Source organism: Rhinolophus ferrumequinum, chromosome 2 (genome assembly GCF_004115265.2).
Source record: "Rhinolophus ferrumequinum isolate MPI-CBG mRhiFer1 chromosome 2, mRhiFer1_v1.p, whole genome shotgun sequence".
In the NCBI taxonomy this organism is placed as follows: Eukaryota; Metazoa; Chordata; class Mammalia; order Chiroptera; family Rhinolophidae; genus Rhinolophus; species Rhinolophus ferrumequinum.
The window spans coordinates 45,512,740-45,529,684 of NC_046285.1; the positions used below are offsets into that span (position 1 = coordinate 45,512,740).

Below are 16,945 nucleotides of genomic sequence, written 5' to 3' on the forward strand. Positions count from 1 at the left end.
CTGTCAAACCCTAAAATCAGAGTGATTTTATATACAATATATAGTCTTTAAGAAAGCAAAGGTATGATTTAAGATGCAACGGAATGTTAAGAACGAAAAGGTAAGGCATAATCAAGAGGCATTTAAAAGATTTTTGTCAGCCTCTTAAGTCATTCACTCATTCAAAACATTTATTGAGTTCCTATGCTCAAGGAACTCTAGGGAAGAGAGACTTGTACATAACTACAATCAGCCAAAACCAGTACCAACAAAATAAGCATCGATTATGTTTGAGGTGAAAGTGCTAAACTGCACTGGAGTGAGGAAGGGATTCAGGAAAGGGTTCTGTAAGGAGAGACAAAACTTGGTATTATTTAAGGAATCTAGGAAGCAAAAGAGTCAGAAGTACATTTCGCATGTTAGGTATGAAGTGGAAAACAGAGTGATTTGGATAACTGTAATAGCTGAGCAGTAATAGACTCAAGATTGGACGATGGACGGCAAACTTAAAGGCTGAAAGGTAAACAAGTGACAGATTTATGAAGAGCAGAGATTATAAATGCATCAATACCACAAACATTTTAATGAACAGACTATCCTATTTCTACTTTTGAGTATATCTTTAGGTTTTACATTAAGTTTTTATTAGGTTCAGAGTATATTCCCACCCAATCTACTTCTGCTGAATTATATACTGTATTTGAAAACTCTGAAATAGTATAATTAAACGTTTTCATTTTGTAGATAAAAAAATGTTTGACATGGACCATATTATTCCAGTCACAAAACAAGTTTTAAGGTTCCCTTTAATTTTAAGAGATGGAAAAGGAATATTTTTTCATGACTTTTAGACTTGAAAAAGTCTTAAAAAAAATAACCAAAAAACTTATTTCTGGATTTCCTAAAAACTGAGTTCCTCCATGACTTGAAGGAAATGAAACTGCACAAATGTTTTATGTACTTTTCTGTAAGTATGATATCTCACACAATTAAAAAAAAAGGAGGGGGAGATGTTAAAAATCATCACACCACTGGAAGACTACGTATTTTCAGTCATTTATTATTAGAATAAGACCTTTCTAATATTTAGTGCAAAAATTTTTTTAAAAAGCACCTATTCTTTTGTCCACCATCCTAGATCATGGGGGTTGAGGGATGGAAAAATCCAAAGAATCAGAGATCAGCCTGCACATACCTTTGGGGATGCTGTTAATTTCTTAGATTAAATCAATCGTCTCATTTGCAGCCAGTCCCATCCACATTTGTTTTAACATTTTTTTCATTCATTTAGTTAAAAAATTTACCAAGACATCGATAAATATAAAACCAGAAATTTTGATTTATTTTTTCAAGAAATGAAACAAAGCCAAGAATCTGACAAAAGCTATGAAATAAATATTAGTATTTCTTTCACAGCCTTGCTTTTTAATAGCTCAACACGAGAGGTCGCCAAACTTCAGTAATTCAGCTGCATGCAACCTTTAAAGATTAACCCTTAACCTAGGATTCCTGGGTGAGCTGCAGAAAGCCCAGGGACCACCTGACACATGCAAAATTCTGGTATGCATCATTTTTCTGGAGGAGAATCCATTGCTATGAATAGATTTTCAAAGTGGTTCATGATCCAAAAGCTATTAAAAGTTGCTTATCTAGTCAGTAATAAACATGGAAAAATTTAAATAATGTAAGAATGAATTAAGCAATCAAATATTTATTTTGTATATTACATACAATGTATCTCACAAGTAAAAATCTATAACACAATGTGTAATGGGGTGTATGTACATGTTTGGGGAGCAGGAAAAGACAGAAGTTTAACATGTTGCTCTTGCAGTCTCTTAGTAATACAAGAGCTCTATGATATGACAACACAAGAAATGTCACCAGGTAACCTGATTAAACTTCAAATGCATGTTAAAAGATATATTATCTTTCTATCAAAAAAATTAAGAAAAAAAGTATTTTACACTTATTAAACTGATTTAATTAATAGCTTAGACCTCTGTCTCTATTTAATGGTGAAAATGTTAAACCAGGAGAGTCCAAGCACACCAGTGCTGAACAAACGGTAATATGGAGAAAATCTAAAACATTTGCTAAACAAAGATGGTGAAAATAAGGTTGAGTTCTATTTGAAAGCAAAGAAAATCATCACTATAACTGTGATTGCTTTAGACGAAGCACAATTAAACCCAGTCCAAAGACACGTTAAGCTGATTGGTATATTCATTACAATAAAATTTAAGGGCTGTTTCCTTTAGTTTGTGGTCACTTTTTTAAAATACTAATATGCAATAAACATGACTTAATGGGTTCTGGGTATCAAGCTGATATTAAGTATCATATTGTTTTCCCTAGATCTATAAAATTCCATCAATAGAGAAGATCAATTTAGCTAAAGATTAATCAGAAAGGCTTTTCCTACCACCCAAACTCTCCCAAATCTGGTGGTGGTGGTGGTAATCATCACCATCATCATCTTCCTAGGATTAATATAAGGATTAAATGTGGTAATGTATGTAAAGCGCTTAGCCCAGTGCCTGGTACAAAGTAAGATCTCACTGACAGCTCTATGATCAACAGTAGTTTCCCAATATTTTGAAAATGTAGACTTCTGAGGAGCCAGGAAATCACTGATTTCTTGGTCTAAATTATACTGCAAATAGCCATCAGTCAAATTGGAAGACCAGGAAAACAATTATTTAGAAAAGCTTTTGGAACAAAATGTGGCTCTCTCAACTTTACATAACTGTTTTATTTGCTTACTAACAAAAGATTCTGGCATGAAACAATTAAAAGCATCTATTTTTTTCATAGTTTCTGTAATTACCAAAAAAAAAAAAAGAGAGATGGTTTAAGAAAATCAGTATCACAGAACAGGAAAAAAATGAAAATCTTCTCCTTTCTGTCCTTTTAATTCCACTCTCCACTTCTAAATCTTTTCCCTTCTAAATCTTTTTCTACTGATAGCCATCATAGAAATGAAGTCCATCTACGTAGCTGTAATAACATAAGCAAAAGATTATTTGGACCTTACTGTTTTTACTTTCAAATTTCTGCTAGAGAATTAAGATTTTACTAGCTCTCAGCTATGTTAAGAGCTACCACATAGCTGCCTAAATTGAGATCAGTGCTGAGAAAATGATACAATAGTAAAGATTTTTTTAAGAGAAATTAAGTAACTTTACTTGCCATATAAAAATTTTATTATTGTAAATAACTTAAGTATCTATATGTTTAACTGTCACGTTTTTCTAAGAGATACATCCAAATTTAAAAAGCTTGTTACTAAAACCATGGAAACTACTGAAATTCTATCATCAAAAGGTTAAGACTCTAATTCTGCCCTAAAACTTCCATCAGAAAGCACTGGTCAAATTATTACTAAGTGTAAGTAGATGTTATGGAATAAATGAAAGCATATCTCTAGGAACATTAATACATTTTAAACTTGAAATTCTCCAAATTGATTGGTTTCTTTGAAACTTTTGATTTTGTGATATTTTAATCTAGAAATTGAACTCTGGACTGAAGCTTACTTTTCCTTACTTGAAATTTTTGTTTTAAAATTTGAAGGGGTTAAAAAAAAACTACTAGTAAAACCTCCAGTATTCCCAGGTCCAGAAATTCCTTTATTGTTTCAACTTCAATCCATCTGGGGAATTTGGGGGGCATTTGTCATTTACATAAGAAAGTTAATGATCAAATCTTTGAGAAGCTAAATATTGTACATAATTTCTTTTCAAAGGCAATATATCCCTTTACCTTATGATATTCTTTTCAGAATCAATTATGTAATTCAATACAATCATACAATAAAATCTATGCAATCATTAAAATCACTTCTCAAAATATAGTTCTTCATGTGAGAAATATAATTATTTAGTAAAAAAAAGTCTACAAAACAGATGACATTTTCATTTAAACATATATATGCGTATGAAAGTATATAAAAATATTTATAAAAGTTATTTTTCATGACATGCCACAACAGTAAGGAATTGCTTTTGTTCTGTGTGTCTGTGTATTTTCAGTCTTCTGCATTGAGCATATAAAATTATAACATATATAATTATTAAAAAAGTAATCATCATTAAAAATACTATCTTCTCCAACCATTCAGAAGACTCTCTTTTCTATTAAATAACCCCATTGGTGTGACTGATGGCAGAGGTGTCAAAGAATAATGCTATGGCACTAAACCTATGTTTGTGAAATTCCTGGTAGAGTTTCTCCCAGAATGTTTTATTTTTTACCAAGTATCTGAAACCACGTCAGACAAATCTTGAGATTATTTTAACTAATATGTAAAGGGAAATTTTAAGAAAAATAACTTATTACCTGAGAAGTCCCTAATAGAATTTCTCTTTTTACAAATGCTTTAAAAATCCAAAGCTTTTTTTTATATGTATATATTCACAGGTTGCCTGGCATAATAAAATACTGATCTGATAATCCTATGCATGAAATCAACCTCAGAAAATTAAGTGTTCTTCAAACTTTTTCATGACATTCAATTCTGTTCTGCTTCATACTTTTTACTTATTCTAAATATTTTGCAAAAGCCTTCTTATTAGAGGGCAGGAAGAGAAAAGATTTAAAAGGTTTGCTAGAATGTGACAAAGTTAGCTCAGTTTATAAAACTATGTTACTCATGCTATAAATATTGGCATGGACATCTGAGCCAATAAAACTTAATGAACAACATATACAACAATCATACTAACTTCTCTTATTAATTTCCAGGTAATTCCAAATTCATGAGTGAACAATGGTCTAGTAGCTTAATTCAATTTAAATGTTTATTGAAAACTATTTTGGTGCCCTTGGATATTAAAATACAATAAAACAAAGTGCCTGCTCAGAAAGTTCATAAAATAATGAGGCAGTATACCACATATAAAATTCATTAAGTTTGCTATACGGTTGTTCATTTTTTCTGTACACACTCAAATCAAAGAGAAGAGTATCCATTTCACTGTGGGGGATCAGCTACCTACAGATACTTCAGAGGAATCTCCATGAGGTTTTCAAAGGAGAAATGGAAAGAGATCAGAAAAGAACAGATTAATAAGGATTCTGTAGTTACCATAAGGATTAATGGCTCATGACTATTATCTCAAAAAAAAAAAAAAAAAAAGGAAATGAATTGGGGACCTAAGACCATTTTTCATGGAAAATTCAAATTAATTCTTAAAGCCCTGATTAGCAGTAATGATACTACCTGTTTAAAAAATAAAAATGTCTTAATAATATTTAACTTTGAAAGCTAACCTACACAACTTCTCTTTTCTGATTTCTGACTTAAATCAGGAAAACTGGAACAGTTAAATCAGAATTAGTTATGAAATTCATTTTAATGAAACATCATAGATATTCAATATTTAAGAAACATATATAGAATTAACAAGATTTAGAGCTATATTAAACACACAGAACCCCTACAATGTTTACTAACCTCCATGCAATGAGATTTAATGCTATCCTACACACACAGACTCACACACACAACAACACAATGTCTGTTAACCTCAATATAATGTATAACTTCATGTCACCAAATGGATGGTAAACTAGTACACTGGTACCTCGGTTTTTTGAATTTAATCCGTTCCAGAAGACCGTTCGAGTTCTGAAACATTTGAAAAGAGCCGACAGCTAGACCTCAGGATCTTGCACTCAGCAGAAGCCGCGTGACATGTTCGACTTCCGAGGCATGTTCGAAAACCGAAGCATTTACTTCTGGGTTTATGGCGTTTTTAAACTGAAATGTTCGTCAATGGAGTCGTTCGAAAACCGAAGTACTACTGTACTGATATTTCATTTATCCTGGGCAGTCATGCTTAGGACTAAAAGGGACCAAGAAGCCGGATATTCCAAAGTGCTCTGGGGTGCTAATTCCATGATCTCATGTTATCTTCAAAACACCTATAGACAGTGACGTGGAACTATAGTAGGGCGATGACTATGTTCCTTGCATGTAAATGCAAGATGACAAGAACACACAAAAATGAAAAAGAGTGTTGTTTTAGAGGTGGCCTACTGCTACAAATTGATCTTGGACCAACTTGCAACAAATAAGCCCTAAATGAAAACAAAGTCTTAAACCATCAACAACAAACTGACAGTTTCTACTGAAATCTATTAAATAAGCACAAACCAATATTAGCAGAAAAGGGAATTATAAGAACTGGACAAAAAGTGCAAAGAAGCTCTCCTTGTAAAGGTTTATAAGATACCGTGGTAAGTATGAGATATGGACTCATCACAGATATACACTTAAGTTTCCTGGGCAATTTCATTTGTATCATGTATGAATTGATTAAAATTAATGACAATTCTAAACTATATTCAGTAGAGAAATGAAACAATTCTAATAAGCTAAACACATATGACAAATAGAATGGCAGCATACCCAGAGAATTGTATGGTGAGCTTAAGCTCATCAAGTGAATGCCTGGGGACAGAAGAAAGGCTAAATGGCTGCTATAGAGCAGAGGTGCTACAGTGTGCTATAGAGCACACTATGGCCCAACCTGTTTTTGTAAAGCCCATGAACTAAGAATTGACTTCACAGATAATCAATTTGCAATCAATTTTATGATAGGGAATACTAACTTTGAACTCAATTAAATGTTGAGAGCCCCCCCCCGCCAAAAAACTCCATTCTAGTAATTAGACTGTATTACAAAAAAATTATACGCAGTTACTATATTTTGAATTTCATTAAAGAAAAATCTGTGGAAATTTGTTTTCTCTTTTGCTATATATCTCTAGGATATTTTTGATTTGCATTTAGTCCACAGAGCCCAAATATTTTATCTAGCCCTTTACAGAAAAAGTTTGCCAATCCCTGTATCAGAATATTAATTTGAATAATGGGGAATACATAGGCTTTTGGGAAACAAAAAGATCAAAATTTTGAATTTAGATCTGAGCGTAGTGTGGAAATCAGGAAAGAAGTACATCTGTTGAACAAAGTTTAAAGGTTCAATTTGAAACTAAAAGATGGTTACCAAAAAAAAACCCCAAAAACCACACAAAAAAACAAACAACAACAAAAAACAAAAACCACTACAAACACCTTGGTGGTCTCAGGTGCACACCATAAAAAATTACATGGATAGGAAAGGGGATTCTCGATCACACACTGATCTTTTCAACCAACTTGTACAAACTGATACCTAACAAAAGCACCTTATCAAAACTAACATTTTCATAGAATGAAGTACAAGGATTTTAAAATAACTTAATCATGGTCCTGTGTACAACTGGTAAAAGCTACTGAGGAGTTATGTATGGCTCAGTACAACAAAAACTAAATTCAAGCTGTCCAGATACAGAACAGGTTGCATTCAAGTAGTGATCTGGTGGCTGGAAGTTTTCAAGAAAACACTGGAAAACCATCTGTCATTCAAGAAAACACTGGACAACACTGGAATGTAACTAACAAGGTTCTTACATTGGACAGAGGATTGAACTACATGACCTTTAAGGAGATTTTCAATTTCACACTTCTACGAAACATTTGGAAAATCAAGAATAAAACCCCCAAAATAGTCGATATTGTTGCTTTGGCCAAACTGTAACCTTAGAGTGAACCAATTTAATGTTCTAAATGTACAGAAATTAGATTTTTTTTAAAAAGAGGTGGGAACTTCTTTAAGATCTGAAATATCAAAAACTTTTAAAAATTACATTTAAAAACTCGATTCAAATCTCACCCCCACTGTCCTTAAGGGACAATATTAATTCCAAGATAATAATATTTCGAATCTGGTATTGTTATTAAAAGTGTTGACAGACCTAATAAAATTATATTAAACTGATGAGTCAAATTTCTGTTTCTATAAGTGACGTACTTGTATATATAGATACTCATTCTTCCATTTTACAAATATCAATATATTAAATAAATGCAAGCATTTCCTATGTGCTCAGCAAAGCATGAGGAGCAAAGTACATGGTGAGCAAAATCAGACATAGTTTGTGCTTTTATTCAGTTTATATACAATTTAGTGATCTTACAGTTGTGTACTTTACAGATGTATCCTTTTTTGCATCAGATACGCAAAATGGCTTTTCCAAAATCATACAGCAGAATAACTCAATTAGAAACCAAAAGGCTGTGTTCTTACACTTCCTCTATAGCTAAACTTGCTTTGTGATCCTGGATCACTGTCTCCATTTTTAAGTTTTTCATGGATGTGTGTGTGATACGCATTCTTAGAATAGTAACAAAATGCCTTCCAGTTCAAAAATTCCAATTCAAATCTCACCTTGATTATTTCCACCAATTGATCCACACCACTGTCCCCTGGAAATATTGGTTGTCCTAGCAACAGCTCAGCCAGCACACAGCCTGCAGACCATACGTCTGAAGAGAAAAGAAACAAAGGCTCATTAATATTGTGTAGCTTAAGTTGAATTGAAAAATATTTGTATACATTTTCTAGTTTCACTTTGATCACGGACTAAATATCAAAAGCAAAAGATTGTACAATTCAGAACAGAGGAAAAAAGTCATCGAACTATTCCTAATGCATTTAAAAATTGTGTTAAATTTAACGAAAGAGGAAACAAGGCTAATAATAACATTCAAAAAAAGGGTAAAGTCTATTTAATTATCAAATATCAGGTTCAAGTCTTCAACAACCAAGACGAGAATATAGTACCAAAACTTAAGGCATGATTATCTACTTATCGTACTTAAAGTGATGCATTAGCAGGTGTTAACAGAGGAGCAACAACCAAGGGTTCAATCTCCTGTACACAGAGTTTTAAGCCAATGCAAAATCTGAGAAAAGTTTTTAGACCTTAAATGGTTCACTTTTATGTGATAATATGGACAGGAAAATGTGCTTAAATATATGATATAATTTTTAAATGCAAAGATACAATATACTGTATTTCACAAATTAGAAAATTCACTTTTAAGTCAAAGTGGAAACTTCAATCCCTGAAGAAAATTTTTGTAAAGTATTTAATTAATAAATTTTAATAATATATAAATAAATTTAATTAATAAATTTAAAAAATAATTTAAAGCATACATCCTGCCTTTCCAAAATCATCCTGGTTTAGATCTACTGTCCTAGGATAATTACTAATCGCTCCCCCTTTCTCCTTTAATAGTATTACCAAGCGGGAAGATAAGTTATATGGTCACTCTATCTATAGCCCATCATTAAGACTTCCCGCAAAGAAAAGCTAATTTTCAGTTTCTGGATGCATGAGATTGCTGGGTTTTGTATGAACCAACAATCAAGTGCTTTAGGGAGATAAACATAAATCACTGCTGGGCATTCCTATCTAACAGTAGGGAAGGAGAACAGTGGAATGGCATGGGGACGACAACAAATAATTTAAAAGGTCAGGTATGGTGACATGTACCCTCAAGAGGAACTAGAAATTGCTGCTCTAGTGATTGCTATTTAGTAACCTAGAAAAATAATGACACAAAATTCATTTAAGAAATTTAAGTCAGTTTTGTCCACTTTCATATAATGACAACCAAGACACCTATTTTGCAAACATAGGTCAAAAAAGCCCTCCTTGATAATATTAGGAAATTGCTAAATGAAACAAATATGAAAATCTGCTAGGAAATCTTACTCAAAGCTAATAGTAACATTAACTCTTAAAATCAAATCAAGTGGAAAACATCTATCTCCTTATTAATGTAAATGCTTTATTTTGATCAAGGTTTAAAAATATCCCTTTACCTAGCTAATTAGGTTAAAGGTAATATGCACTCACTTCTTTCCTCTATAATACAGAATAATTCATCTCAGAAGGTTGGAAAAATTGTAGGGGAATAACTACACTTTCATTAAAAAAGCACGGAAAACACTTTCTTAGGCAGAATTCAAGCTACAAACATGGGAGACAGGGAGTAAAACATTAAGGAATACTAGTGCTTAGTGGTTGCCACCGGAGATTAATAATCAAAAGATTCAAATGGCAACTATACTAGTGATCTTCAGTATATGTTAACTCAGGCAAATTACTAAAACCAAGATATTTATCATTCATTTTTTTGAGAAATACCAAAATCTGTTCTTACCTCACAATGGAAAAATGGATGATATTCTCCAAAAAGAATAAAACAACAGAAAGAACAAAAAAATAAGTGCTTTGGCACACTGAATTTTCTGGTTATTTGGGATTTGAGTGAAAATGGTATACTATTACCTACTTAACTCTAATTCATGGTAAAAGCAATCTTTCAAGACCATCTATTAATAGCTTAACACGTTTACTTCACAGATAAGGAAATTAAGGCATAATAAAGTTCAATGACTTGTCCAAAGTGACACTACTGAATAGCAGAGATAGGCCTGGAGCTGCATTTCAATTCCCAGTCAAGATACCACTGTCTTAAATAACTGCCTCACTATCACAGAATAACTGTTTCTTCAAGGGTCTGTAAGTTCAATTCCTTATCCAAGCAGTTGTTTCTCACGCTGCCATTTCTCAGTAAGACAATACAACAGGACCATCAGGCTTACCTCTGGTTATATCCAAATATGATAATAATATAGCCAGAACCAACTACTCTTTCACTTCAAAAATCACTGTTAAAAATTTCTAAAATGTACCTGTATTAGTACACTTTTAAATCTTTTAAATCTTCCAGAGTCTTCAGAGGCAAGCATCCTAAATCTAAAAAGGGAGGCCAAATTTAGGCTCCTTGGGTTCAAAAAGCCCCAGAATTAGATCAGTGGCACATGGTGAGTCAGTCCTAAGCCAAGAAAGGCAGAAGTCAGAATCTGGCCTTAGCCATGCAAAGGAGGCTACTGTAAAGCAGGTGCTCCTAACACCCAGAGAACTGGTTCCTAACTGATAAAACAGACTACATTGTCCTTCTTTTGTGAGAAGATTCCAAAGAACTGCCACGCACATGGATGTTTACTGAAGTAATGCACTCTTAAGAAGGTCAAAGGTTTACATAAACATGCTTTAATATGTCAGATGATGTGGTCATAACTTTTTTAAAAGAAGCAAACTGCATTTACACAGGCACAACTCAGCCCAGTATCTGGTATGCAGATGATCAGTAGCATGTATTTGAATAAAATATAAAGCAGCTGGAAAATCCATCTCTAAAGATAAAGGGCTGAAATGTTCTCTTGGATAGAGTCAAGTTAACACGTACCACAAAAAGAATACTACCTTACATTTCTATAGTACTTTTCACTAACATTTTATTTAATCCTCACAGCCACTCAGAAAGGTAGGCAGAACTATTAGTAATGTCCACTTGACAGTTTAGTTAAGTAGTAATAAACCTGAAACTCACTTCTCATTTATCCCTTAACACTGCCAAATAATGCAGCCATGATGAAACTTGGAGCAACACACACACACACACACACACACACACAATTACACTCTCTATCCTCCAGTGCTACAGGTCTCAAGTATGGTGTGCAGAGCCGCGAGCCCCTGGACCTTTTCAGAGCTCCTGAAAGGCAAAGCTATTTTTATAAAATACTAAGAGGTTATCTGCCTTTTTCACTGTGTTCACAACTGCACTAGTGGTACAAAAGAAATGGTGGATAAAACTTCTGGCCCCTTGGCACAATAAAAATGGAAAGGTGTTTCTGTTTAGAGGTCTTTGTTCATCAGAGAATTTCTACTTGTATCAAAAAACAAAAACTGTACAAGTTCTGGTTATTCTTAGTTTTCTGTTACTGAGGTGGTAGTGGTGTTTGTTTGCTTGGTATTTGTATGCGTTTGTTTCTGTTTGGACTAAGGAATTCTCTTCAGAAACGATATATAACAATAAAATAATTCTGATCTCCACTCACACCTGGCCTAAGGTTGCACCGCCTTTCTTAGCTTCCTATTCATGTCCACCGGATCATACACTCTGTGTTTACTCTCACTCGTGGGCAAAAGGGGGCAGAAGAGGTCAATGACGATTGAAGCAAATTGTCTGTATTCAATGCCTTCTATCATTAAAGATCTTTCATGAAAACTTCTACAGAATCATGGGTTTAGCCAAACTACTAATGAACAAGTCAGAAGTGGTTTTTTTTAACCTGAATTAAAATCAGCCAATTGAGACAGCACAGTAGGAATATCAACAATATGGTCATCCCATTACTTTCACCGTAAACTTCATGAATGCAAATTCTCTAACTGATGATCAAGCTCAGAAGTATTTCAGGGGAATTAAAATTTAGAAAAAGGAAAGAAAAGTATACTTAGGATTTATTTGAAAGTTTATGTTAAAAACAAATTTAATCATAAAGAAATCATGCACTCATAAAGGAATAGATTTATTATTCTAATAATCCAAGAAATCTAAAAGTAGAATCATAAATACAGTTTAAGTTCTAAAAGGTAAAATTGAAAACATTCTACACATTTTTTGCATGTCAATCTTTAAGAAGAAAGATTTTAGGGCATGTCTATCTTTACATTTAAGTTAAAGTATAGATTAGTAATACTAAATGACTAAAAACAAGATTAAGTGATTAATGACAAGCCATTACTCAGATTCAGTACTTACCTATACTAGAGGTATAATCAGTGGCTCCAAAGATCAACTCTGGGGCCCTATAGTACCGAGAACAGATATACGAAACATTGGGTTCTCCTCGGACCAGCTGCTTTGCACTAATAAAAAATAAAAATAAAAATAAAAAGCAGAAATTCTTTTAACTAAATCTAAACCTTAAGAAATCCAAAACTTCTATCATTCACAACACTGAATGTTTATCTAAGTCATATAATTCCAATCATGTAGCATATGAAAAAGAAAATATGAACCATATCTATCTGACAAATGAAATATAATTTTAACATAGCACTAATTTAAAAAATAATAGTAATTTTTAAAGACTTCATTTCGTAACTGTCACCTAAGGAAAAGAGATAAAAAGTTACAAAAGGATAAATGCTGGATTTCTTCTGATCCTGTTCCCTAAATCCCATCTCCAAAACGAAATACAAAGAAGAAAAGGGCAGAAAAGTAAGAGGCACCTCTCCTCATCAAAAGGCACAGTAATAGATTATAACATAAGAATGAATACTTTTTACCCTTTTTTTTTTTAACGGTAAGAAATTGGCTACTCTTTTATAATTTGACTTCTGACTCAGAATGAATATCAACATCCTAAGGCTTACAGACCCAATCTAATTCATTTCCCCACCATCTTTGTCAATTTATTAACTGTCTAAACATCCATTACCCAATAAAAAAGACAGGCTCACTCCTTCAGGGCAGAGATGATTCAGAGACGAATCTAACTCTGTTGTCCTAAATTCAATTACATGTTCTCTTAATCCAATTTTCCTTCCGAAACTTTGTGGCATGTATTTTAAATATTAAAGTACATTAAAATCAGTTTCTTTTAAGATGTCTCTCAAGATAACTTGAAGACAAACTGAAATAAAAAACAGCCGTAGACGCTAACTATTTTGACATATAATAGCAGCAAAAATAAATAAAGGAAATGAATACAAACAATAAAATAAAAATAAAAATGTAAGTAACAAGAGAAGGTAAAAAATTTCGGGGGGTAAACGTACGGGAAAATCAGAGTAGAGATGGATGAAAGTGGTCACAAGGGTTTCAAAGTTTAGGCTTTCTTTTCTGCCATTTAGTTCTGGTCCATGATAACTCTGACCATAACCCATTTTTCTTTCATCACAAGATTTGAAGGTGGGAAACAGTTTATTTTTTAACATTCTCCACAAGTACTGATACACAGCAACCATTTCATAAATTAAAAAATATTACTCCCTGTCTCCCTGTTTTTAAGCTATATGAAAGTTGAGATTTTTTTTAGCATAACTGATAAAACCTTATGAAGGATTTTTTTCATTAACAAACTCCAATTATATACTCAGAAATTCACTATAAGATAAAGAAGATATTACTGGAAACTCTGCAGTCTGTAGATTTCTTCACCGCTTGATGGAGTTACGTTCTTTCGTTTCAAGTGAGTCTGGCTGTAACTTCCTGAGCTTTGAGGCTTTGAGGGTTGAGAGCGTCTAATACCGTAATCGCATATAGTCCTAAGAAAGCCCAACTAGCCCTTCACCTATCTCCAGGCCCTGTTTCATCCAGTAAAGAATTACTGCCAAGACAGTAATACTGTTTTCTTTAAGTCACCACCAACCTAGCACTAAGGATCTAAAGTATATCCCAAACTCTACTTGCCCAAACAAACTGTTAAAAACCAAAAAGGGCTTTGTTATCAGAGCTATTAAAAATGAGGTATTACCATACAAGTGAAGTCCCTGTCCCAAATACATTAGAACAAAGCGATTTCCATATCCCAACAGAATGACCCATTGCAACAGTGCAGACACTATGGTGGAAGCAGAAACCCTACTGAACTTGTCGTCTCAGTCTTTTCCAGTCCGTATCAATCAGATACTCTCAGTGGGGAAGACACTTCATAAAAACAAAACTCATCTGATTTGGGCAGTTTGTCCTACAGATAATAATAGTAGTGCTTTGTTTCAGGCATCAAATAAAGAGTTTTGATTTAATATCCTTCACCGTATCTTATAGTTGAAAGGACAGAGTTATAGCCTGCAAAATGAGTTGCATCTTGTAATAGGTGTCTGAAATTAGAAAACTATTAAAAGGGAATGGTCTGAAAGAGGACACCCTTGTGATACTAAGAAGAATTAACTCACGACAGAGCAGATGGGTTTAAGACTCTCCCTCAAGAGACAGCCTGTGGAAAATACATCCTATATTAAACCTAGACTTTAAATTTGGGTTGACATATAAGTATTACAAAGAGGTAGAAATATAGATATTAGCACTGGGTCAATATCTATAAAGAGCTGAGTTGAAAAATAAAAATTTGAGAGAATGAAAAAAATTGGAGAGAATCCAAGTTACTCAGACATGTCTTAGGGACTGAGAGGAGAGCGATTACTCTAGGTGATTACACTAGAGAGAAGGTAGAAGGTAATTGACTGAGTTACATGGGGATATAGGCTTGGCTTCATGTTGAAATGTTAGATCAGAGAGGTACAAGATGCTGAATACTATGGAGATGGAAAGGATGAAATCTTATTACACACACTGTTACCAAGGAATGAGTTCAAGAAAACAGAAAGTGCACTGGAATTTGCAGAAAAGGGAGGATAAGAGATTAAATTATAGTGAGAAAAGAAGAAAATACTGCTATTAGACCTCTTACTGCATCTCTAAATTGCGATTAACTCTGAAGATACACAGTAACATATAATAAGTATTTCTAAAAAATTAGTTCTTACTGAAAAAGTAATATATATACATAATAAAAATTCAAACAACACAAAAGTACAATCAATGAAAAAGTTTCCTAACTATACTACACTACACTCCCAGTTTCCCTTCCTAGGGGCAAACAGTATTATGGATTTATTATATATCATTCCAGAAATAAGCCACACATGTACCTGTATACATATAACTACATTCTGTGTCTTTAAAACACCAAAGGTAGCATACTATATATACAGTCTTGATCTTGTTTTAATTTAGGATTTCTTAGAGATCATTCCTTTTCCATTCATAGAGAGCCACCTCATGCTTCTTCACAGCTACATGTACTACATTATATGTATAGGTACCATGATCTATCTCGTCATTTTCCTACTGACAGACATTTATAAACAATGCTATGATAAAAATCCCCGTATACACACTATTTTGTCAATGTGTGAGTATTTCTAAGGGAATAATTCCTTAGAAGTCAAATTGCTGGGTAAAGATTACATGCATTTATAATTCTGACAGAATTTACCAAAACTACCCTCGCAAGAAACTGCTCTAGTTTATATTCCTTGAATGAGGACTATAGTTTTTTTTAGACTGACATTATAAAATATATATATTTAAAAAGAACATATGGGGTGGAAGTGTGAGGTAAGAGAGGGGAGAAGAAAGAGAGAAGAGAGCTAGCTTACCTTCCAAAGTCACAGAGTTTTAAGACAGCTGTATCAGGGTCCAACAAGAGGTTCTGTGGTTTAATATCCCGATGGCAGATTCCAAAGGAATGAATATAGGCTAAACTTCGGAACAGCTGATACATATACAACTGGAATAAATAGTGAAAATTAATTGAATACCTCCTATCCCAAACAAATCAGAAAACTTAAGCGGTAAATGAGGTAACAGATTTTCAGAACAAAACAGGTGAAATGCCAGGGATTATTAGCACTCAATCTTCCTGTAACAAGTTTCCTGTCATTTCTATACCAATCAACTAATTAGTTTCATTAACTACATGTTCTATTTGTACCATCCTTTAGTAACTTAAAAAGGGAGATTTTACAATGTGCCTTGTAACTTTTTATTTTACTTACATCTCACAACAAGCCTAAGATGGGGTGTTCTTTTTCAAATAGATAAAAAGCTCAGAAAGGTATTCCAAAAGCATGTGACTAATAAGTAGCAAAGTTTAGACCAAATGCCAAATCTTCTGTTTTTTTAAGTTCATCATTCTTTAAAAGTATTTGCAGTTTCATCTTTAGAACAATAATTCTCTGAGATGTCAACCCCAGAGGTTACTGATACAGTGGCCTGGAAAAATTCACATGTGAATTGAGAAAAATCTATAATTAATGATTTATTACAACATCAGTAACCTTGTAAAGAGCATCACTAGACTTCCTATTAATATCCTCCAGAAATAAGTAGACTTTAAAATGCTATTTAAAAACAGATCCTAGCTGACTACTGACATCAACTTAAAAGAATATTTATTTCAATTTTATTAGGGAAAAAGTACTGAGAAACTGGGTCTGCAGGGAAGAATCAGACTCTTGATTGGGAAAAAGAGGGCCTTTATGAAGAAAATAAGTATAGTTGACCCTTGAACAACATGGATTTGAACTGCATGGATCCATTTATATGTGGATATTTTTTCAACAACTATGTATATTGGAAAAATTTTTAGCGAGTTCCTTACTACCGTGAAACAATCACGTATCAATTACACCAGGC

The 16,945-nt window shown here is 33.2% G+C and overlaps 1 protein-coding gene across 4 annotated transcripts in view; it reads right to left on the minus strand.

Moving 5' to 3' along the window:
* The window catches only part of GSK3B (glycogen synthase kinase 3 beta), a 189,138-nt gene that overhangs the window by 49,923 nt on the left and 122,270 nt on the right, over positions 1 to 16,945 (minus strand). For all 4 annotated transcript variants that reach the window (XM_033125680.1, XM_033125672.1, XM_033125665.1 and 1 more), the window contains 3 exons: positions 15,907 to 16,037; positions 12,500 to 12,606; positions 8,259 to 8,356 (listed from right to left, as the gene is read on the minus strand). In XM_033125680.1, coding sequence (XP_032981571.1) covers positions 8,259 to 8,356; positions 12,500 to 12,606; positions 15,907 to 16,037 — 336 coding nt within the window. The remainder of the gene's footprint in view (positions 1 to 8,258; positions 8,357 to 12,499; positions 12,607 to 15,906; positions 16,038 to 16,945) is intronic.